We start from the raw sequence: 23327 nt of genomic DNA on the forward strand, positions 1-23327 counted from the left end.
TTTTGAATTTCAATAAGCAGGACAAAATATTTTCAACCATAAATCGCTAAAAATGAGTACATATATGAATTGGCAGTGGTTACTCGCTAATGGCAACGGATTTCAATGTTTTCAACTGTGTGTAAGCAGTCCGTTTCCTATGCTCTCTCAAAATATATATACATTTTTGTGGCTTTAATGAATTTTTTTTTATTTTTAAATTCATCCAAAGTGCTCACTGTATGTTCTGAGCATTCTGCTGGTATTTGTGGCATGCATTGTGTGTGCTGTGGCCCACATACGTAGCACGCCCCTTTGGCAACCGTGCGAAAAGGTTGCGGCCAACGTGGCGTATGATGAATTCAATTGTCTACCCAGGCTTTTGCGGCAGATCACTTTAGAGAAGTTAGTTGATTACATAGAATAAATGAGTGGCTATAAAATCTGTGTGCTCTGCGCTTTATTTTTGATTTTAAAACTAGTTCTTATTTGTTTAAGCTTAACGTTTAGTTTAAATAAATCTCAACATAAACTGAGATGTTTCGACTATGTATCTAAGCAATGCTGTGCACTAACTTGATTTCCTCTTACTTCTCCTTTTGCCACTTTTCCTCAAATCTCTTAACTCTGATTGCAGCGCACTCAATTGGTCCACTTCCGTTGCCCGCTCGTTGGGGGGAAAAAGGGAAAGACATCACCAGCTGCTACCTACCTACGTTTGCCAGGCCAGCAGTTTTTCTTTAAGGTAGGAGGGCTTCAAAATGCTGTGGCTGCCACACGATGAACACAAAGAACTAACCAAGACCACAAACCAGCCGAAAAGCGAGGACTTCCCTCGCATTAGCAGTCAAATAATCATACGCCGCATTGTCCTGGGCCTACGAATTTGGTGGTATGTGGAGGCGGAGGCATGTGTCACGGCATCTGTTGTGGATATTTGGATGTGCCATCAACAGGGTTCATGGAAAACGTTTTCATATCAGAAGGAACGACACTGGGTTTGGAATAGAGGAACTTTAAACTGCGGGCCTATCTCCAAAGGAGCGGGTGGATTGGGGAGGAGGTGAGTGCGTCCTCGGATACAGATAGCAACCACTGCCAGTAGTCAGGAGCCAGTAGTCTGCTGTCCCTCAACCACATCCTCGTGCTCACACTGCTCCTGTGTGCAGGACGAAAATTTTACCGCTAAGCATTTGCCAACAACGTGCGAGTGTTCAAAGGACAAAGGGGCTTTTGGGTTGGGTGAAAATGGGGAACTGGAATGACACGCGACTGCTGGTCGGGATCATGGAGGTCATTGTAATCATAACGGTGGCCCTGCCCTCCGGCTGAGACTTCCCGAAAAAGGACGAAAAAGTGCACTGAAAGGGCGCCAAATTAGTCAAATCGTATAATGGGCAAATCGTACAGGGTGCATGCTGCATAATATCTTCGTAATGTGAAGCTGGCAATTCGAAATATTTCCCTAACCATTGCCAATATAAAACCCTATGCCATTTATATGTACTCATCGCCTTTGGCAGACGAACAAAAGCAATCGAGTGGAGCGGCTTTTCTTGATATTCTTCGCTGAGACGCTGACTGCGTCGTTGCTGCTCTGAAGCAGCGCTGCTTTCCCGCAGCTTTTCCTCTGCTTTTCCGCTGCTTTTGGATGATGGACAAATGGCATCGCCAAGTGAGCAACTAAGCAGCGACAGTTTTTATGATTTTTCGGTTTCATCCCGCATTTCTCTTGTTTGTTTTGCAATTATTTCCCCTCACGGTAACAGCTTGCTTTTGCCGCTGGTTCTGTTATCCTTTTCTGGTGGTGTCTGGTGTCCCGGTACCATCGTCCACAGTTGAACAGAGTGTGCGCACCATTATTATCAGCCCTTCTAAGTAGTCGTCCTGCCCCATCCCAAAGGACCAGTCAGAAGTTAGGCAAATAGACAAACAAACAGGCAGCGAACTTATCACTTTCCACCTAATTGATATCAGTTGCCGATTCCCTTTCAGCGCCAAGTGGCCAAAAAGTTTCTGATCCCCCAGGGAGCTCGACCAAGTGTTGGCCAATGTAAATCCGCTTACAGCGAAGTGGACTCATAAATTATTGATTTGATTATGTCACCCGCTGGCCCGACACTCAGCCACTCAGTCCCGCAGTCACTCACTTTCGGCAGGATGTTGCGGCAGCTGCTGTCCTCGCCTGGTATTTATAAAGGATCAACAAGCGATTATGTCCTGCCGGCACTCGGCGAAAGGAGAAAACTGGGCAATTGGACCCAGCTCGGCAAGTGGGGGTGGTGAACGGCGAAGAGGTGACCTCAGGTCGCCAAACGAAAGTGCTGCCGGATTAGTTGACATATCAATGTCAACTTTCCGTTGCCCATCGCCATCGTCATCTCCAATCTCCAACTGCCTTTGTATCTCAATCTGGTGTTGTATCTGATTCAATGCGGAATGCATTATTGATGAGTGGATTCCGCTTTTAGCGTTCGTCTTTTTTTCCGTTGGCCATTTGCATGCATGCCCGATGCTCGGCTATTTATAGTCGTCGGTTAACTCGATTGCAGAGTCCTTGGCCGAAAACCCATGAAAAAAGGTACAACCGCCGCCCACCTGGGATGGCCTTGCCACATGTTTGCCATTTTCGTGCTGAGAGAATTTCAAGACGATTAACAGTAAGAGTACTGCAACTTTGGGATGAGATTGGCATTTGCCTGACCTTAATTATAAAAAATAAAATTTGTAAAAAAATTTTAAGATGATTTATGTTTTCAGTTCAGAAAAACTTTCCTGTCCAAAATTTTTCCTTCATAGAACATTTTATTGATTATCAGAACCTCACAGCTTCTATTTCAAAAGAGTATTACCACATCCGAAAGTCTGGCGATGCATATATTCAGTTTATCCCTTCGTCTTGGGCAACCTTTGCTACCATTTTCTTGCGTGTCCTCCGTGTGTTTTCCAATCCTGCCCCACTTCCGTTCTCGCATCCTTCGAATCCTTCCCTGCTTATATGCCATTTGAGTGCCTGTCATGTTTGTCGGACGGATGGAGCTGAGCGCATTCAGAGCTGCTCGATTGATGCTGCTCACAGATTTCCCATTGACCTTGGGCTGTAGGAATTTCCCATTTCCCCCAAACTAGCTTGTAATTAAAGTCCGTCGCTATCTGCGGTTAGTAGCTTGCATATTCTGCGTGTTAGCTGAAACAGCGCAGCCACTTCGACACTCAAGATATCTTAGTTATCAACATTCCAGTAGAGCTGTATTCTACACGGAAAGAAAACAGTTCTCACAAACTGTGAACATATTAGTTTCTATAAACGTAATATTATTATTATTATTAGTATTAATAATTTTATCTAAATTGCAAATAAAAATTCTGTATCACAGACCAATTTTGTTCACTGTGTGCCCCTCAGGTTTTCAGAATGTGTTAATCATTTCACTTGGCGCACGTTTCGTCTTGGCTGTTTTGGGTCATTTGAGGGTCTTCCTTTCGAGGGGCGCCCCAATCCGTTAATTTTGGCCAGATCTCCCTGTGTGCCCCTCCAGCCCCGCTGCCATGTCCATCCCCCTTGGTTGTCGTCCATTTGTAGACATATTTGTCGTGCGGTCCGCCCACTTTGTCACTTTGCAGTCCACGTCTACCGCCCACGCAGCCCTCGGCTGTTGGCTTTTATTTATTTGTTTGCCTTTTGTTGACAGCAATTTAAACGCTTCAATGGACTGCCGCCGCCCGATGGCCTTCAAGCCAACACCCACCACCCCCCACCCCACTGAACCGTTAGAGCGCAAAAAGGGTTTCGCAAATAAGTTTCACCTCGTAAATTAATTTCTCCACCTCTTGGTAAGCAGATACATTTTGTTCGAGTGTGTGTGTGTGGGTGTGTAGGGGATGGAAAATGAGGGGAAAGGGTAGATTCTGCTCAAGACACGACCTCCGCCAAAGGTCAAAGGGATTTGTGAACTAATTAATTACTCCTCCATCCAAATAGCTGCAAAATAAAGTGCGAACATAAAACAATGAAACGAAACGACCAATATTTAAACCAAAAATTGTGTGGTTATTTGCATTTCGATTATTTCATTTGATAATTTTATTTGTTTAAAATGCAAATTGTTTCTTTTTTGGCCAGGGCTAATTTTCATTTTGCGGATTACCAGAACGAGTGCGAAATTATTTAAATGGTTTTTCGCTTTTATTGAAGTGAGATACAACCATTGACCACTGATTGGATATGTTTTAAGGCCCTTTGATTTATTTCTGTAATGCAATTGTATGCACTTATATGTGCAGCGAACAGTTAAGCTTCTTGCAGCTTAATGGCTGAAAGTCCTTTATTATGCTTTAAATAAATGCTAAAAGAAAAGTGCCACTGCATACTATGTGCTTAATATACACAACAAAAGTATATCCAATTTATTGCCCAAATATATTAAGATATATTTAAAAAGAATTTAAGAACACCTTTTGATAAAAATAAGAAAGTTGTTATTTTGTACAAATTTTTCAGCAGTATGAGTTATGCATGAGTTACCATAAGTGAATTCGTGAGTATCCGGCTAAGCCTTTAGTTTTTTGAATATTTTCCATATTAACCTTAACCTTTCAACCTTTTCCGCGTGTCACTTTAGCCGAAGGCTGATTATTGACCCATTCCCTTTCAGCCGAACAGCTTTCACTTCCTGTGCGCACAGGGACCTCGATAAGGTCGCTGCTCCCTACCCTGTTTTCTAGATCCTTCGGGCGCATTGCCGCGTTTATGTGATTCAATTTACTTCGATTAGGCATTCCAATCGGTGGGGGGAGCTGACAGATGTGCCTTGTCATGGCTGACAGATTTATATTAAGTCGAGGCGGGAGCGTTTGAAATTAAAATGGCTTTTGCTCATCAAGTTCCGTTCTGGAGCGATAAGCGCGAGAAGGAGATCAACCTCCCAGTGTGACAGCTGTTGCTGGCATGTGTGTGTGTGTGAGTGTGTGGCATATTTGGATATTGTATATTGCATATTAGGACAGGACATTCCAGCAAACAGCCAAAACTGCTTTATATCCGGTTGCGACGCCGGTTCCAACTTTTCCGTCGTCCAGACAACACCACGTGCCCTCCGGGACTTCTGCCGCCGTCCTCCTCTGCAATTCGGGCTCCTCGATCCTTGGCCCTCAGCTCTGTTCCTCCTCCAAGCTGTCACGTCGCCGTCTGATGGAAAACTGTCAACTTTATTGCTCATACACGGCACGAATTGTTTTATAGCTACACGCAGAATTTCTATACTGATGTTATTATAGAAAGTTATTCTTAACTTTCCACCTTTATAATTAATTCTTATTTTTGAGCAAGACAGCATTAATAAAAAAAGGAATGATTTTAATTTCATTTTTTGTGTATAACTTATCTTAAGGCAACAATAACGATTTATTGTTTATATCATTTCTTTGTCTCTTTAACAAAATGACATTTTATCTAATATTCAGTAGAGTTACTTTAGTGTAGTGATTGTCTCGTCTGTCAATCTCCGTCACCACGTAGCCCAAAACTTCCGGACAGCACATATTTTGACTCCGGCATATGGTGAATCGGATTTTGCAGGCAGAAATTTTCCGGGGAAAGCCTCCATTATGTGCATGGCATTGCACGTGTCTCGTTGTCGTAGGTGAGGGGCGGAAAAGCGAGACCGGGAAAGCGGAGGGCGTTAAGCGTCCAAGCGAACAATTGAAAAATTAACAGTATTTATTTATGATGAACAACAAAAAGAAAGAACGGCGACCCCGATGAAGCTCATTCGCAATTCCTCGCTTGAAAATCCCACCACCCACGCATTTTCCGCCCAACCTTTTGGAATTTTCCCACCATTTCTCCGCCCAATTCAGTGCGTGCTCGGCATGGAAAAGTGGCGAATAATGCCAAGGGCCAGAAAACGAAAACGGCCAGTTGCAACAATTTTTTAATTGGCGCGGAAATTGCTGATGGAATTGACGCTATGAAAGGCAATTTCGGACTACAAGCTGCAAGGTTGTTGGCCAATTTGCTTCTGAATGCAAAACGAGATTCTTGAAAAGTGCGAAAGGGATAAGGAAATGGCTATGTGGAAAAGTCCAAACTATCGAATTTCGGGTACCTTTTACCTTAAATAAACCATCCAGGTGATCAAATACATTTAAATATTCAGCGGGTCTCGGAATTTATCCAATAAAGTCATAAATGAAATGGGGCCAAGCTTCGATTGATACGCTCCTTAAGGAAAATATCAAATATTCAAGCAGCTAACTCTGCTCAGGTGCCCTTGGGCTATAAATTTAAAAGGTAAATGGAAATCAATGCAGAATTATAGCACATTAAAGCCATAAATAAGATGGAAATAAAGGCGAACCCGTTCCAAATGGCAATGGGCAAATCGAGCTGGTCATTTATTTAATTTTTCGCACGATTTCAGCATTTGCCGTTTGCTGCCCGGAAAAGGCCGCAGGCGAAGAGCGAGCGAGATGGGGCGATGGAGAAAGCGAGACGGAGACAAAGGAAGTCTGGACGAGATAGAAACATCAGTTAAATGACCGCAAAGAGGAGCACAAAGGGGGTGGGAAACTGAATGTGCGTACGTGCGAGGGGTGGTGGAAAGTGGGAAACTGTGGAAAATGTGAAATGGGAAAGTGGCATCGTGTGAAGTGTCGGACAAATAAATGGGTGGAAGGTATAATATCAAGGGGTCACGGCACAGGAAAATGCAAATAAAGGCAAGAAATGCTGAATGGCAATAGGTGAGGCACTTCGTGCAAATGAAATTACCCAAAGACCCAGAGAAACAGTGAAACATATATGTATATACTTTGTACATGAAACTAAGTGCAAGCCACATGAAATGTATGCAAATGTTGAGAATGCCACCAAACAAGCTCTCGAATTTCAAAGAAAATATGACAAACTCATTCGTATGCCCCCGTCCAGGGAATAACAAAGAATGCGACAATTGTAGCACTGTGGAAAATTGGGGTGAGTTAACATAAAAGGCAGCAGTGAAAGAGACGGCTACATTAACATTAGGGTCCACTTTTCCCGGCAGGGGAAATAATTGCAAAACAAACAAAAGGAAAACGCGCCCAAACCGAAAAATCATAAAAACTGTCGCTGCTTAGTTGCTCACTTGGCAATGCCATTTGTCCATCATCCAAAAAGCAGCGGAAAAGCAAAAGGAAAAGCAGAGGAAAAGCAGCGGAAAAGCAGAGGAAAAGCAGCGGAAGAGCAGAGAGAAATCAGATCCGTGGCAGAGCAGCGGCAGCGAAGCCGGCGTCTCAGCGAGCAGAGAAAATTCTTTGTGAAAATCTGCAGAAAAAACCGCTTCACTCGATTGCTTTCGCTGGATTGCCAAAAATTCAGCGAACATGGAATTAAAATAGCTGCTGGTCAGGGCTGAAATGATTTAATTTCCATAAGAAATTGTTTAGCATTGCTTATGCAGCGAGTATTTAAGCCAGCAAGGAACCCGTTTCGAAATATGACTAATTTGGCGCCTCTTCAGCGGAGTTCGGGAAAGTCTTCTGTTGCGAGGAGAGACGCCGTTATGATTACAATGACCCCCATGATCCTGTGTCATTCCAGCTCTACTCAACCCAACCTCAACCCAAAAAACCCCTTTGTCCTTTGAGCACTCGCACGTTGTTGGCAAATGCCTAGCGGTAAATTTTAGTCCTGCACACAGGACTATGCTGAGTTTTAGCGTTTGTGTTGAGGGACAGATACAGTCGGCCAACCCGGCTTCTGGCAGTGGTTGCTATCTGTGTCTGAGGACCAAAGGACTTAGTTCCATTTCTCTATTGGAGTTGGGCCCGCAGTTAAAGTTCCCCAAACCCACATCGAATATCTGAACCCATTCCGCCTGCTGACATGCCAACGTATTCCATGGACCTTGTTGACGGGCACATTCAAATATCCACAACAGATGCCAGGACAGGCTCCACTCCTGAAATTCCCACTCTCGGTCGGAAGACAATGCGGCGTATGATTACTGGACTCCAGAATTGTGTGGTAAACTGCTTTGCGGTCTTGGTTAGATCCTTAAGGCCAGGCACACGTATCAGCTGTTATTTTTCTCCTCCCCTACTAGTTTTATTTTTTTTTTTTTTGAGGAAGTTGCTCAATTGAGAGCACTGCAATCAGGAATCAGAGGTCATCAGACATCAGTTGTCCGGAGGAGGCGAAGGCGGAATGAGAATCGGAATCGGGGACTTAGATATGGACCGTCGCAATAAGCGATTGCCGGAACAAATGTCGCTGACGGAGAATCCCCGCCTTTTCCGATTGGCCAAAAAGTGTTGACAATGCCATTTCTCAGTGGACCGGGCGGGGGGGAATCCCGCTCACGGCCGAAGGCATCTGTTCCATGGCTCCTCTCGAATGGTTTTGCTCATTTTTCAGCCAGTTTTGATTAATGGTCAGGCGGTTTGAGCCGGCGGCGACTTTTTTATTTGGCAATTATGTTGTTTAGACCTCGCAGCAGATTTCGCACCTCGAACATTTTTCATGCACCGAAACACGGAAACGCCCACTCATGGACTTTGATTCCATGTTTTGGGGCATGTCACTGGCATGCGCCGTCATTAATTCTACCATTTCCCAGCCCCCTGGACTCCCATGAATTGTCTATACCGACCGAGCTGTTGTTCTAGCCGCTTTCATTTTTCAAAATGGATTTCAGCTTTTTCCGACACTTGACAAGTGTTTTCGACTTGCGGCAGAAGGTGTCACAAGCCATGGACAGATTTGAGGTTGATTTCGGTGGGCAGGATGTACTTCTCAGCAATTTTCGTGGGCGGAGATTTATGCAAATGTAGGGCGTTCATGGCTTGAATTACGGACTTCTATCTGGGCGACTTGTTTATATTTTGTGTGTTTGTCTGCATTTAATTTTCTTACACTGTACACTTTTACACGTTTATTTTTAAAGTAAGAAAATTGTCGGTAGTATTTTTGGACCATTATTTCGCCAGAAACCATCACCTAGAATTTTCCTGGAAAATCTGCCCTAAATAACTTTTGCTAAGCTCCACAAACGGCATCAGATGAACTAGGACACGTGGCGAATCCCTGTCCGCAGCCACCATTCACCCACTTATCCACCACCGTATTTTCCATGGTAATTAGCAGAATTAAATGAAGTGAAAGGCACGATTGCATGGGATGTGCAAATACAATATAATCTCATTGGTCAAGAATAGATAGATAGATTCGGACTAGACGGCACGCTTCGATTTCCATCGGGTGCCATTGTGGGGCAGGGGACTTTTGATATTTGGCGCTAGGCAAGTCCATAATCGGCGACTTCCCAGGATCAGGCCCAAGTTATTCCCGAATCCAAGGTCATAGGTTCGATCGGAATAATCGCGCATTACTGAGTTTTTGCGGACCGTCGCTACTTGGGTGCAAAACAGTATTGCTGGAAACAGAACGGCGAATATGTTGACAGCCAAGACAATGACTATTCGATAGAAAATCACTAATTCTTGTCTACCAGGATTCATGTACGCATTGAAAATAATTAAATTGGCTGTGACTAAATCAAAAAATCCAACACCGTGCTTATGGGCCAACATGAAGTTATCAAATAAGGCCACTCCGCTACCGATGGCCGCGTAAAATGAGAACCATATGAAGTATCGCTGATTATTGTGTCCCACGCAGTTGCCCACGAAATTGCAGTGGTGATCGCGTTTCAGAATGCACGCATCACAGGTGTTGCAGTGCCAGGACCTTGGCGGTACATTCCTTTGGCATATTTTGCAAAAATGCCACAGGTGCTCTTCACCTTGCATCGGCTGCTGCATTTCCGGCGGCAAAGAGTCCACAGTGCTCAACGTGGTGGCGCAAAGCCTTAGGTTTTCCAGAATGTTGTAGGCAATCCAAGTGGTGACCAAAAAATGAACCGACTGTCCAAACAATCCCAAAAACTGTGGCATTACGTAGAAAGCTTCGAATAAGTAAAAAAACAGGATTATGCACACATTTGTGGAAACTCCCAAGATATCTGCCCAGGATTTGATGGCCCCACCCCCGCGCATTGGGATGCTGATGGTCTGCATTTGAACTTCTGATTGCATGATGCCCCGAAACTGTACAAATTCATGAGAAATTTTCATCAATCGGATACTCGAAGAAAATGTAATTTTGGTGAATGATGTGAACACTATGATTAAAATACAAAAGGTGAGATAGATTATGTTATTTTCAATATAGTTAATATGCCAGTACAATGATAAGTACAATTTTGAAAACCTTTTTAAAACTGGCTGATGTCGTACCGTTTGGTTTTCCACTGGGTACCATCATGGGGCAAAGGACTCTTAACGGTGGGTGAGAGGAAAGTCCATAAGCCTTTCTCGCCCGAAATCAGCTTGAAATTCTTCCACAAGCCCAAATCACAGGTATCACTGTAAAAGTCGTGCAAGGTGACATTATTTTGAAGTACAGATAATTGCATAAGCACCGAAGATACAGGGGCTGCAAATACGTAAGTATTTAGTATAAGAGTGAAGACCAGCCAAAATGGTGGTAAGTTATCCTTAGGAAAATTTAGGAATATCAGGTCCGAATAGCGGAAATACTTTAGGGTGGCAATAATATGGGTAGCCAAGGCCACACCAGTTCCCAACGCCATGAAGACGGTGAACCAAAAAAAATATCTCTGATTATTGTGTCCGATGCAACTGGCAGTGAAAATGCAGTGGTGGTCCCGCTTCAGAATGCAGCACTTGCACAATATACAGTGCCAGGACCTTGGAGGCATCAGTTTTTCACAAACATCGCAGTAATGCCACAGGTGCTCCTCTTCCGGCTTCGGAAATTGCCGATCCTTTGGCAGACTCTCCACCGAAGTGCTTGTGATATGACAGGCCAGCATATTGCCAAAGATATTGTACGTTATAAATATAGCCACTAGCCAGCCGAGCTTGTACATCAATCCGTGGACATCAAACAATTGGGGTACCACGTAAAACATTTGCAGCACCACAAAAAAGACAGTGGTCACGATTACGAATAGTACTGCGGTCGGATGGGATATTCGAACGAATACCTTCGGATTTCGACGGGCCAAGTACTTGGTGCAGGCCCATATGAAACACATAATTTTCTGATTTAAAATATAATATAATGTATATGTATTTAATTAAGTGTGTAAGCCTGGGTTTTCTGATTTGATGTTGACGAGTTAAGCAATACGTACAAATTTTCGACAAACATATATTTTAAGAACATATCTTCATTTAGAAGCATTGCTTAATTTGCCAGTGGGTTCCATCATGCAGCAAAGGACTCTTCAGCGAGGGAGATATAAAAGTCCAGAGTCCTCGCTGGCCCATTATAAGCTGGCAGTTCTTTCGGAAACCCAAATCGTGATGGCGACTGGAAATTTGATAGTAAGTTGAATTTAACTTTAGAATCCGCACTTGAAATCTCAACATGAGGGCAGGGAATCCGAGGGCAAATATATTGAGAATCAAGCACACGTACCGAAAGTAACTTAAGGATTTTACTGTGCTTCCAAAACCAGTCTTCATTCTGTGTAGTAAATAAACGCTCCTTCCCACATCACAAAATAAGGTTGCCATGCTCATGAAAATCCCAAATGCCAAATAGAATGTAAACCAGAAGAAATATCGGTGATTATTGTGTCCGATGCAAGTTGCTGCGAAGATACAGTGGTGGTCTCGCTTCAAAATGCAGCATTTACACAGTGGACAGTGCCAGGATCGTGGAGGCATCAGTTTCCGGCAGATATCGCAATAATGCCACAGGTGCTCCATTCCCGGTTTCGGAATTTGCCGCTCCTGAGGCAAACATTTCACTGCAGAGCTTGTACGGTAGCAGGCCAGCAAGTTTCCCAGGATATTGTATGTTGTAAAAATCGCTGATATCACAAAGAACTTGTACATAAAACCATCATGTACATCGGGGGCCACATAAAAGACCTGCAGCGTGAAGAAAAAAACCGTGCCCACCAGTAAAAAAATCATTGACAAAGGATGTCCTATGCTGACGGCCTTCTTAGGATAGAGATTGGCATATTCGCGGCACCAATCATTTACAATACACATTGTAGGATTTTGAATACAACACCGAATTTTCCACAACTTGACATTAGATGAAAATAAGTTATGATTGGCTTGTTAATATCTATATATTTTTTAAATATTTATTAACTGTAATTTAGTGAGACTGCTTCATCTGCCACTGGGCGCCGTCATGGGGCAAAGGACTTTTCAACAAGGGCGATATAAAAGTCCAGAGTCCTCGTTGACCCATTATAGTCTGGCAGTTCTTTCGGAAACCCAGATCGTAGGTGCAATCATAAATATTGTAGTAGGAAGAGTTTTGGCTTAAAATCTGCATTTGATATGCCAACATAAAGGCAGGCATATAGCTGGCGCTTATATTGAAGAGGAAGGCAATGGTCTCGAAAGTATTGCCAGTATAATTTTGGAAAAAAATCCTACTTATTAAATTCAAAATCAAGGACGAGAGACTCATGAAGTTACCGCCATTCTGCAGGATGAACATACAAAATGTAGCAAAGCTTGTGACTAAGCCGAGCGTTAAATAAAATGTGAGCCAGAAGAAATAGCGTTGATTATTGTGGCCAATGCAAGTGCCCGTGAATATGCAGTGGTGGTCCCGTCTCAAAATGCAGGTGTTGCACAAAACGCAGTGCCAGGATCGTGGCGCTCTCAGCTTTTTACACGATTTGCAATAGTGCCACAGGGGCTCATCCTCTGGACTCGGGCATCGGGAGTCCTTGGACAAATTGTTCACCGATGAGCTAGTCACATAGCAGGCCAGCATGTTACCAAGAATGTTGTGCATTATGAAGGTGACCAATATCCAGTAGAGCTTGTAAGCGAAGTCGCCAAACACTTTGGGCGCAATGTAGAACATCTGCAGTGAGAAGAAGAACGCTGTGCTGCACAGGACGAAAGCTATCGAAAGTGGATGCACTATCCTCACAAAGTTCTTCGGGTAGCGATTGGCATAGTATTGGCAAAAACTATTCACGTAGCACATTTTTTAGGATTTTGAAAACTTGTGTTGTAAGATATAGACTAAATTGACTAAATTGAAACACATCACAGAAAAAGAAACGCCAACCCGACTATATGCTGATGAGTTCTTTTCACATATTATAATAGAATTTATTCGCTCTCCTATATTCATAGTTTTTACAAACACAATTTATACTGTCTGCTTCTGGAGCCACTGAGTGCCATCGGTAGGAAGAGGACTTGCGATCGTTGGCAAGAAGAAAATCCAGAAACGTCGTTTTCCCAGGACCATATCAAAATTTCTTCTCCAACCAACGTCATAGCTGCGATCTAGCATCTTATAGCATGTACTGTTCCGATATACCATTACCATTTGAAAGACGAACATGAAGAGCGGGGCCACAAAAAGAAACAAATTCAGTTTGAAAAGGTTGGCGATGGTGTACTTCCAGTTAAAATCAGCATCTTGGGTTGTATCCTGGGATATTAGCAACAAAGGATCGGTGACCAAAAAGGCCTTGTTTGTCCAATTCAAAATGCCATTGTAGACGAGCGCCTGTCCGCTGCCAAAGCTCAGGTGAAACAAGAAGGCGAGAAAATACCTCTGATTTGTATGGCCAATGCAACTGGCAAAGAAGGTGCAGTGGTGATCCCGCTTCAGAATGCAAATGTTGCACAATCTGCAGTGCCAGGATCTCGGTGGCACCAGCTTTTGGCATGTGGAGCAGTAGTGCCACAGGTGAGCCTCACCTGCCACGGGATACTGTCTTTCCAGAAGTAAACCATCGACTGAGGTATTGGTCATAAAGCCGAGGCACCAGTTGCCCAATACATTAAGGACTGTATAGATTCCCATAAACCAGCCCAATTTGTGCCATATACCATGGGGATCAGTTATTTGCGGCAAAACATAACATAATTCGTAGACAAACATAAATCCAATCAGACATAGTAAAAATATTGCACAGAAAGAATGAAATAGGCCCATAACTTTTATGCGATGCAGTTGAAAGTAACGATGAAACCCTTCCTCGGTTCGAAAACACATTCTTTGACTCCAACCGCAAGCAGTTCTTAATAAAACTCGAAATCGAAGCATTTATAAATGACAGAGCAATTGTTAAATTTATCAAATAAATTATTGTAACCTAATAGACTTTGGGCACCAGAACTGCCTCGATTTGGAAATATGTATGTATCTAACTGGCATAATCGCATCACCCACTGAATTGTAAAAATCTGGCATTGTATGTATGTGGACTTTGGTGGGTGGTTTCAAATTCAATTTCTTTTCCTTTCTAAGCGGATTAATGCGAAATTACGTTTTATAATTACTGGCGTTATTTGAGGCTTATGAGGCAAAATTATAAAGTGAGGGAAGACCATTTTTATTTTAGTGACGCTTCTAAGTAAATTCTACAATTCAAAAGATTTGGTTTATGCAATTTTTTCATAAAAAAGACAACCTAAAAGTTTCTCAAATTTTTACTTCATTTTCACAGCAGTATAGGCAAAAGCTTGCTTATAAATGCAAGCTTATATGCAGAAAATAAATTGGAATAAAAAAAAACATTGCAGGGAACAAGCGCATCAACATGGCAAAATATGGTATTTTGCAGCAGCTGTATGTTATATAAACAAAGAGCAGTATAAAAACAACGGGGAATGCATATCAAATACATGTAGGAAACAGATGGCTAAAGTCGACTTCATCAGCCCAGCGACCGCAAAATGGCAGCTGTCGGCCAGGTTTAGACCGCAGGAGCGAATGTTGTCTGTTTCGCATAAATTTTTATGAATTATTAATATGAACTAAGCATTTTGAATGTGGCCTGGTTGGGTGGGAAAGGTGGTGAGGACGCGGTTTTTCATTTTAAGTTCACTGAGGTGTATGGCACACCTATAGAGGAGGTTTTTCTTTTAGCAGTAAAGTAGAGTGGCAGTTTGCTTTTCGTTTGCATAAAATATGTACGATGGGGCGGGGCGGGACTCTCCTCACTTCGTGGCTAAATGTGTATGCCGTCTTTGGCCTAGACCGGAAGCAAACAAACAGCCATTTTGTGCTGCTATTCGACGCAGCCATTTCCGGCAGCCACTCGGCGCCGTCGATGTGTTTGTCAGTCAACCTGTGGCTTGACTTTCCCCCACTTTCGCTTAGCTCTTTCTTTGACTTTCTGTGGGCACTTCGAGTCATTAGCATTTGCTTGGTGTAGGTGGAGGGGCATACAAAAAATGAGAATGGCTTGCGGAGTTGGCAACTGCTTCTGGCCAACTTCTCGCATAATTGCCGAGTTTTGCTGCTAATTTAAGATGCTTTGCCCCCATGGCAGTCAGCTCGCATTCGGTGTCTTTGTTTGATTTCATTACGAGCGGAGACTCTCAACTTCAGACAGCTGTGCCGCAAAGTTTTTCGCTGTTAGGAGTTCGCACATTTTGTCTCCCCTCGTTTTTATTTCCCGGGGTAGGTCGGGAGTATTACTGTGTAATTTGCAAGCAATTACCTGGTAGGGGCAACCCACATAACTTTCCCCCATTAGCCCATATCTGCCAGATCCCACGGCGCGACTTCTTGGAATGTAATTGAGTTTGGAAAATGTGTAAAATTAGATATGTGCGCGGCTCAAGCCAGGAAAAGCACCTGCGAGAAAAGCCTGACGAAAATGTGTCCATTCACATATAATCGACGAGGTAATACCGCGTGGTATAGGACAATGGTAGATACTTAGGCACTTAGGCTTTCGAAAATTATGAAAAATATATGAATAAAATTGCTAGAATATTGTATTGTGTTAAATGAATATGATTGTACTGAATAATACTGGTACTCCCATTCACTTTATACTAAAAGGAATTAACTTACAAAGGAGGATTAAAAATTTTAGCAGGAAAACAAAATCTGCGCAATTTCTAATGTCACAAGCGTATAGAATTGCCTTCTTAGTACTCCATTTAATGTTTTGCCATTTCGGGATAAGTAATGATTGTAAGTACTGGCACACGTGCGCCAGGTATCCCATTAATTTTATTCTACATAGAGAATATTCATTTTTTTTAAGATCCAGTCTCAACCATTCTCAACCAATTAAGGTGCAGGCCAGGTTGCACACTTGAATTTATTTTGCTATTTATCTAAGCTTGCGGCAAAACATTAATTTAACATATGTGCCCCTGGCAAATGGGATTCCCTCTGCCGAAAACCTTTGAGCTGCTCTGAAGATATTGCATCAGAATGCTCGGTTGGCACCTGGCCTCGATTTATTGTGCTCGATTGCTCCGAGCCAATGCAGCAAGCAAAATTGTAATGAACCATCAAACGGCAATTGAAGCTGTTCAATGCTCGGCGGCAACGTTGCGTATGAGTGATTTCGCAAAAGCGAGCCAGCTGTTCTGCTCGTTCGCAGTGGATGTTTTCCTGCGAGAACTCCATTTTGTTGAGTTGCTTCGGTGCCAAAATATGTGTGCGCCTGTATGGCATGTAAAATATTTGGCACTTGGCACACAAAATGGCTTGTCATTTGGGCGAAATGAGTTGGAAGTTTCACGTAAACGAAACGAAAATTTTACTTTTTTCATTTCGCCTTTGCAAAATATGTTTTATTTATTTATTTTTTTTTGGTTACTTGGTTTTTGTAGCCGGTCGCGACATATTTTTCGTTGCTCATGTTGTTGTTTCATTTTCGTTTTCATAAATTTTTCATTTTGCTTGTCAATGTTTTGCGCCTTCGACATGTGTTTGCAATTTGCATGAGGTGAGTTTGGGTTTGGTGGCAGCCCAGCGTGCTGGTGCGCAAAAATTGGAACGAACATGGCCTGTGTTTGTGTGCAGGGCCTTTTCGGATACAATGTTTGATGATTGATACTCTGTGGGCGTAAAGTATTTACCTTATGTGATTAAAGCTACCTGATACCAAAATTTGGCAGAGCATAATTTGTTTACAAGCATACAAATGATAGGAATTTGAGCTCTGATTTGATTTATACGGGCTTCAGTGATTGAACATTAGCATGCAAAATACTTGTAAACTGATAAATTATGTGTTGTGACAGATTTAAGAAGAGTCTGCAGCATATGATTTTGTATTATTCACAATTTAATTAAGCCATAAATTGAATTAAACAGGAGTCAGTATAATTATTTGTAACAACGTTAGAGCTCTTATAAAATATTTAAATATTCTTATTTCTATCCAATCATCGCCCCTTTTGTTAGTCCTGAACTGAGAGTGTTTTACTGTCGTCCTGACCTCTTGGGCAACCCATATATTTCCATATTGACATCCTCCCATATGTGTGAAATATTGAAAACCTAATAGTGAGGGAGAATGCCGGCTAGCACTTTGGGTTTTTCATTATTTTCATAGATTTATTGCGAAAGTTTTGTGATTACTTTCCTTTTTATCCCGGCAGCCTCCGTCTGCTGGCGGATATTTTCATTTTTTGTTCGCATATTTTTCATGGCATTTTCCGAACAAGCCGTTGATGTGAATGTGGATCAGACCCAATTGCTGATTGACTTTGCCCCAGCTGGATGGCGCGTAAAACTTGTGAAAATGGCCGAGATGGGAAAATCCTGAAGAGAGTCGTGAACTATTTACGTTTGGCTCGTAGTCCCGCATTCACGCTACTCTTACTGAAAAGCAATTAAAAACTAATTACAGTAGCTGAATGCCGGGAACGAAAAATGCGCCAAGGCATTTAATAAAAATTTAAAACTTAATTCAGTAAATGCCAGACAGCGATGGCGACAACAACAACGCTGTCAGGTGGGTGACAACGCGGATAATTAGAGGAAAAGGCGTGCAAAGAAAAATACGAGGGGTGGGAAGGGGAGGGAAAACTGCTGCCGCCACGCACACCTGACTTTGTTCTATCCGGGCAACGTGGCGTATGAGCAATTAGTAGTTAATTGTAAAGTTACCCCAAGTGAGGGGAAAACGGCGGCATGCAGTCGTGACATTGACGACGAGGATGAGCCAAGGATGGATGACGAAGGATTGCAGAGGGATGGGATGGGTGTGGCACAAAGGATGCGATAATTAAGTAGCAATTTTTGCCACTGCAGCTGAATTTTTAGCAGTTTGGCGAACGTGAGAGCATGTGTGCGCTGTGTTTGATAAATTATCGCTGGTAATTAGCGTATCAATGGCGATAAAACAAAGTCCCGGCACGTTGAGCATCTAAGCCTAGGCAGAAATAATAAAGTAGCTACCCTGACTTTGAGCTGGGAAAATGTCAATTAAATATTAACCTAATAACTCAAACGCAAGGCATCAGCACGCGGATTAAGTCGGCAGGACTAGCCGGACACGCAAGGCACTTTAAGCAATGCTCTCCGACTAATTGAAATGAAAAGCCCGGCTAAAGACGGCTAAAATCATTTGGCAGGATAACTAAGCAAGGCGATTAAAAGACCAACTAACCGAGAAATGAACAATGGCCACTGGCTAAGCCAAATAACAAGAAACAAAAAAAGGAAAAGGAATCAAACACGCAGGATGCAGAAACAAATGGCACACAGTCTCCGAGCGAACCCATCTTGGCCAAGTTAGCAGGACCAAAGGACGAGCACTTATGTAAGAAAAGTGAAGCCCAGCCAGGGAAGCGTTGACAAAAATCAAACAATGAAAGCGCTGTTCAATAAAAACAAAAACAGATCCAAGAGATGAGCAAAAAAAAAAGGGGCAGAGATAAGGAGCAGAAAGCAAACGGGTAATCCAAGGCAGGGCAAACATCAAGATAAAAAACAAAGGCAAACGGGCTGTGAAGGTTCTTTTTGCTCTCATCGGGCCAAAATGAAGTGGCAACAAAAACAGAATTGTGGGCCAGAGAAAGAAGGAATTTGCTGCCTAATGCTGAAGACATAGGAAAATGAAATTTAAGCGAAGTGGGCTAGCACACACACAACAACCAAGAGCAATGCAAAAGGATATCAAGTGTGAAGAGTGCTTAACTCAATAAGGACTCAATGGTGGGGCTCATGCGGTCAGAGCTTGAGCCCTTTTCGCACAGCATCCTTTGAGCGGAGAGAGTTAAAAGCTGTAAGACAAAGCTTTCTTGCAGAGAGAACCAGTGAGAATGGATGAACACATACTCTCGCCCACTCTCTCTCTCTCCCTCTGAGAGAAAAAAAAATTCCTCTCTTCGAAGGAATTTGTTTACTGGCCAGTGCTCTTAGAGTTCCTTTAGGTGGCATACTTGTTACAGCGATTGTAAAGCAATGTAGGCATTTCAATTATTAATTCCACAGCCATTTCACATTTTCCAATTATATCCCGAAGATATCTGGCACCAATTAAATTCCATTTTAAATAGAGCAATTCGATTCAGTAGTTATTTATTTAGTAAATATCAAATTAATCTACCTTCCACTCGATTAACAAGTTGTAGACTTACTTACATGTTGGCTTAGCCAAGGAATATCGAAGTGTCCTTGCTGCTTACACAATTTTCCTGGCCTGCAGGCTAATAAGTTCTCAATAACTGTCTGGAAAATGGATTTAACTGGAGACTCGGACGCACACCGTTAATGCAATTAGGACATTAACCCCTTGGTGCCAAGATGATGGATCGGGGCCGTTGGCTGGTCGTTCCCTGTGTCGTTGCTCAACTAATCCGTTTTAATTCTTACGCCTCGTCCTTTGAACTTTGACACACCCAGAGAAGACAGCTATCCATGTCAAACAGCTGCAGCGGCGCCTAAAAGAATGCTTTGTTTGTCTTTCATTATGTGGGCTTTGTTGGGGCGTGGCAAGTGTCTTTGTTTCGGCTCCAGCTTTCAGCTTCCAGCACTGAATAAATTACATTTTTGCTCGAAATGTATGTCGCATTCCGTGTGTCATTGACGCCGCCCTTTCCCTCAGGAGGTCACGACTTTTGACTTTGTCCGGCATGGGGAAAATCACTTATTGCTTTATCAATATTTGATTATAATTAAAATGATAATTCTATTTTCATGGCAATTAAACTGCATAGGCGTGTTTGGGGAGTATTACATTTCAATAAGATACTTTACCATAATTGAAGAAATCAAAAGGCTATAAACGTAAATCTTAATTAAAAATGCGTCTTTCACTATATAATGGTATTGATATTCAAGGCATTGGAACTTCGATTTATTGATTTCGCAGCGTGTTGTTGTTCGCACTTAATGAAATCATTTGGCGCCAGAAAAACACAACACGCAACATCAAGCATACGCCATGTGGCAAAATTCATTGACTTCTGGCCACTCTTGGCCAAAATGAAAATGTTTAGTCAAGTGTTGCCTGACCTCCTGCTCACACACACACACACACACTTACACACAGAGCACATGCTCAACTGAGCAGCAGAAAATACATGGGAAAACAAGCGCTTTTCCCATTTTCCCCTGGAGGCAGCTATTTTTAAAGCTTGGCCCTTCGACTCATGGAAATTTCATTTGCCTGCTCAGGTTCCTTTCGCCCGGATCGGCCTAACTGCGGCAATTACTCACACTTGACCCGAAGGGTTATCCGGCCGGGCGAAATCAACTCGATGGCTGAGCTGGTTGCAGATAAATTGAAATTTTCCGGTCATGCTGTACGGAGCGGCAGGGAAGTTGTAAGCTAAATATGCATTACAATGTTGCAAGCGATTGAAAGTGCAACTGATGAAGTTATGCAATTTGCGGAAAAACATTTGCCACTGCCTTTTTTTCCGGCTTTCTGTGTGTGGTATCGAGTTGATTGGATTAAAAGCTACTTTCCCCATTCGAAAAATCAGTTCGCTAATACCAAATAAGTTGTTTTCCGCCCAACCGGTGACAAATAAATCCTGACCTGAGTTTGGCTGCTGGGTTATTAAGTAAATGTGGTATTGGCACAAGTTCGGCTTCACATAAATCCACTTGTTATAGTTCACTAAACATACGCACACACACACGCAGGAATAAACAATACTTTATTTACAATGTAATGGCATATAAAATGGCTGCCTTTGCCATTTCTTGTGCTTTTTCTTTGTCTGTGTTCCACTTTTTTCAGGTTTATTTGCCAGCGGTCAGTTGCTTAATTTCTTCGCTTTTATTTGCCACAATTTCAGCATTGCAGCATTGCCACATGAATCTGGGTGTGTGTTTATGTGTGTTTGTGTGTGTGTGAGGTGGGCGTTGCCACGCCTCCTCCAGCCCCCAGATTCATTTCGGTCCTTGCTGTGTTCTTGCCTTTCTTATTTATTTTCGTAATAACAATAAATTACATTTTTCTTCGGGTTTTCCCCTCATGCGAGTGTGTGTGTGTGTGTGCTCATTTGCTAAGTTGTTTTATGTGGCTGTCGCCTGTTTGTGGCTTTTTGACATTATTTGGATTAAGAAAATAAATCCTGGCCATGGCTGGACAGCAATTTTAATATTTTCACTCCACCCCTCCAGCGACCAGCAAACTTTGATTTTTATTTTGTTTCTTTTTTGCCCAGTTGTGCTCCGGGCAAACCAAAGTTTTAATCTATGGAATGGCTAAAATCAAATTTTGGCTCTCTGGCATAGAAAGTTTTCCAGCCTGAACTTGTCATTTCAGCAAAAATACAATTAAACAAGGTAAATACGAAATTCCCACTCTGCCAGTCAGGATAATGCAATCGCACGTAAAAATGATATCACATAAAGCTCATGGGTTAAAAGTAAAAACTGTTTTCTATAAAAAATTCAGCATGCTTACATGCTGGCATTTTAAATTGAGGAAAATGCAACAAGCTCGTATTTTCATTTGAACAAACATTACATTACATTACATTGCAAGTTTAACTAAAGACAATAATGAAAAAACTGCAGTAAGTAATCACGGTTCCATTAAATTTAATCCATATTTTCACCTTTTTCAAGTGCGAATTCATGTAAGCGAATGAAATATTGAAAGCAATTTAAGTGATAAGTTCAAAATATGCAAAACAATATTTATTAAATATTATTATGACGCGATGTAAAATATTTCAAATGTTATTGATGCATTTTTTCGAGTTGCATAACTTGTCATTTTTGCATCATGTTTATTATTCTGTAAATATTTGACAAATAGCACTGGCACATAAAAAAACTAAAATTGACTCGAGTAAGCACCGGAAAAAGAACAATGAGCAGCGACAAAATATGTGTGCTTTTTACGCGCAACATTTATTTCGCATTCAAGGACCTCTCTTAGTGAGATATCAAACTCATACACACAAGGAGGTACACACACACAGACACAATTCCACGCACACCTGCAAAATGGCACAAAGTCGGTAAATTGCTTGCATTAGGCATAGACTTTGTAGACTTTTATTCCCATACATTATCACTGTGAAACTTTTAAAAGATATTACTTCTTTTCGAATGTCACTTAAAGGATGGAAGTGCCGTTCTGTGCCGGAATCCCTGTTCGTGTTTAAATTCGATTCCACTAAAAGTGGTAGTGAGATTTAATTTTTACCTTTAACAAATGTAGATTTGTTATGGTTCAGCGACCACTGATGCTCCTTCCAACAAGAAAATAAAAACAGAATTAAAATTTATTGCAAAATGTAACCGATAAGAGGTGATGTTGTTGTGCAGGCCCCAAGCCAAATGCATGGAGCTAGTCCGTGCTAGTCCATTCTAGACGTCCTTTGGCACTCCGGCGGACATCCTGTCGACGGGTTCGGAAGTTTCAGTAGGTAGGGTCGCACCAGCTTGTGGTAGATAATGGTAGAACCATTCCGTTCGGTGGGCAGCATGCACCAGATGAGGAAAGTACACTTCAGCAGCCAGTAGAAGGGAATCATCGAAGTTAGCAGATTCGGATAGAACTCAATCACAGTGAAGATGCCAAAGGTGACCCAGTAGATCAGCCACCTGATGTCGTCCTGCTTTGTGCTTGACTCGATGCCATGTATGGAAATATATGAGGGGTACAGAACCCCAATGATATTGCACAGTAGTTGGGCGCACCAGCCAAAGACCAGGTAGAAGGCGCAAAACAAAACACTACCCACGAAAATATTCACCCTGTCCATGCCGGTCTTCTCCTCCAGGCTATCAAAGGCTTTGGTCCACGGCTTGGACGCATCCCGCAGTGTTCGGTTCACATCCTGCTTGTAGCCATTGAAGAACCGCTGTACCTGAGTAACCTGGGCGGCCATTTTGCACAAATTGTATTTAAATTTATTTAATTGTCAATCAAAATGGTGTGACGCCGCCGGCTTTCTAAATGCCAGTAGATTTTTGTTTGTTTGCATTACAAAAACGACCTCAAATTAAGTTAAAAGGGCGCAAAACGTAATCGAAATTGGGATACTTATGGGATGTTATAACTCGATGAGCTCAGAAAAAATTCCTAAACAAAACTGCATTAAAATTTAAA

The 23327-nt window shown here is 42.3% G+C and overlaps 6 protein-coding genes across 6 annotated transcripts; all 6 read right to left on the reverse strand.

Moving 5' to 3' along the window:
• Positions 1-9030: 9030 nt before the first annotated feature.
• On the reverse strand, positions 9031-10153 carry LOC117145267 (probable palmitoyltransferase ZDHHC24). The gene has a single exon (XM_033310853.1). It carries the CDS (start codon positions 10093-10095, stop codon positions 9193-9195), a length of 903 nt encoding a protein of 300 aa, XP_033166744.1. The 5' UTR covers positions 10096-10153; the 3' UTR covers positions 9031-9192.
• On the reverse strand, positions 10154-11103 carry LOC117145270 (probable protein S-acyltransferase 12). The gene has a single exon (XM_033310855.1). It carries the CDS (start codon positions 11079-11081, stop codon positions 10236-10238), a length of 846 nt encoding a protein of 281 aa, XP_033166746.1. The 5' UTR covers positions 11082-11103; the 3' UTR covers positions 10154-10235.
• A 1-nt stretch (position 11104) lies between these two features.
• LOC117145271 (probable palmitoyltransferase ZDHHC24) lies at positions 11105-12114 on the reverse strand. The gene is made up of 2 exons (XM_033310856.1): positions 11468-12114; positions 11105-11359 (listed from the first exon to the last, which is right to left on the reverse strand). The coding sequence occupies exons 1-2, from the start codon at positions 12049-12051 to the stop codon at positions 11221-11223; spliced, it is 723 nt and encodes a 240-aa protein (XP_033166747.1). The 5' UTR covers positions 12052-12114; the 3' UTR covers positions 11105-11220.
• Positions 12085-13085, reverse strand: LOC117145269 (probable palmitoyltransferase ZDHHC24). The gene has a single exon (XM_033310854.1). The coding sequence runs from the start codon at positions 13013-13015 to the stop codon at positions 12164-12166; it is 852 nt and encodes a 283-aa protein (XP_033166745.1). The 5' UTR covers positions 13016-13085; the 3' UTR covers positions 12085-12163.
• Positions 13086-13129: 44 nt separating this feature from the next.
• Positions 13130-14145, reverse strand: LOC117145266 (probable palmitoyltransferase ZDHHC24). The gene has a single exon (XM_033310852.1). It carries the CDS (start codon positions 14090-14092, stop codon positions 13184-13186), a length of 909 nt encoding a protein of 302 aa, XP_033166743.1. The 5' UTR covers positions 14093-14145; the 3' UTR covers positions 13130-13183.
• An 8334-nt stretch (positions 14146-22479) lies between these two features.
• Positions 22480-23159, reverse strand: LOC117144179 (receptor expression-enhancing protein 5). Its single transcript, XM_033309224.1, is given in 2 exon segments — positions 22480-22629; positions 22632-23159. Coding segments are annotated over 2 exon segments (522 nt in total). The 5' UTR covers positions 23107-23159; the 3' UTR covers positions 22480-22582.
• Positions 23160-23327: the final 168 nt, after the last annotated feature.

This window comes from Drosophila mauritiana, chromosome 3R, assembly GCF_004382145.1.
Source record: "Drosophila mauritiana strain mau12 chromosome 3R, ASM438214v1, whole genome shotgun sequence".
Lineage (NCBI taxonomy): Eukaryota > Metazoa > Arthropoda > Insecta > Diptera > Drosophilidae > Drosophila > Drosophila mauritiana.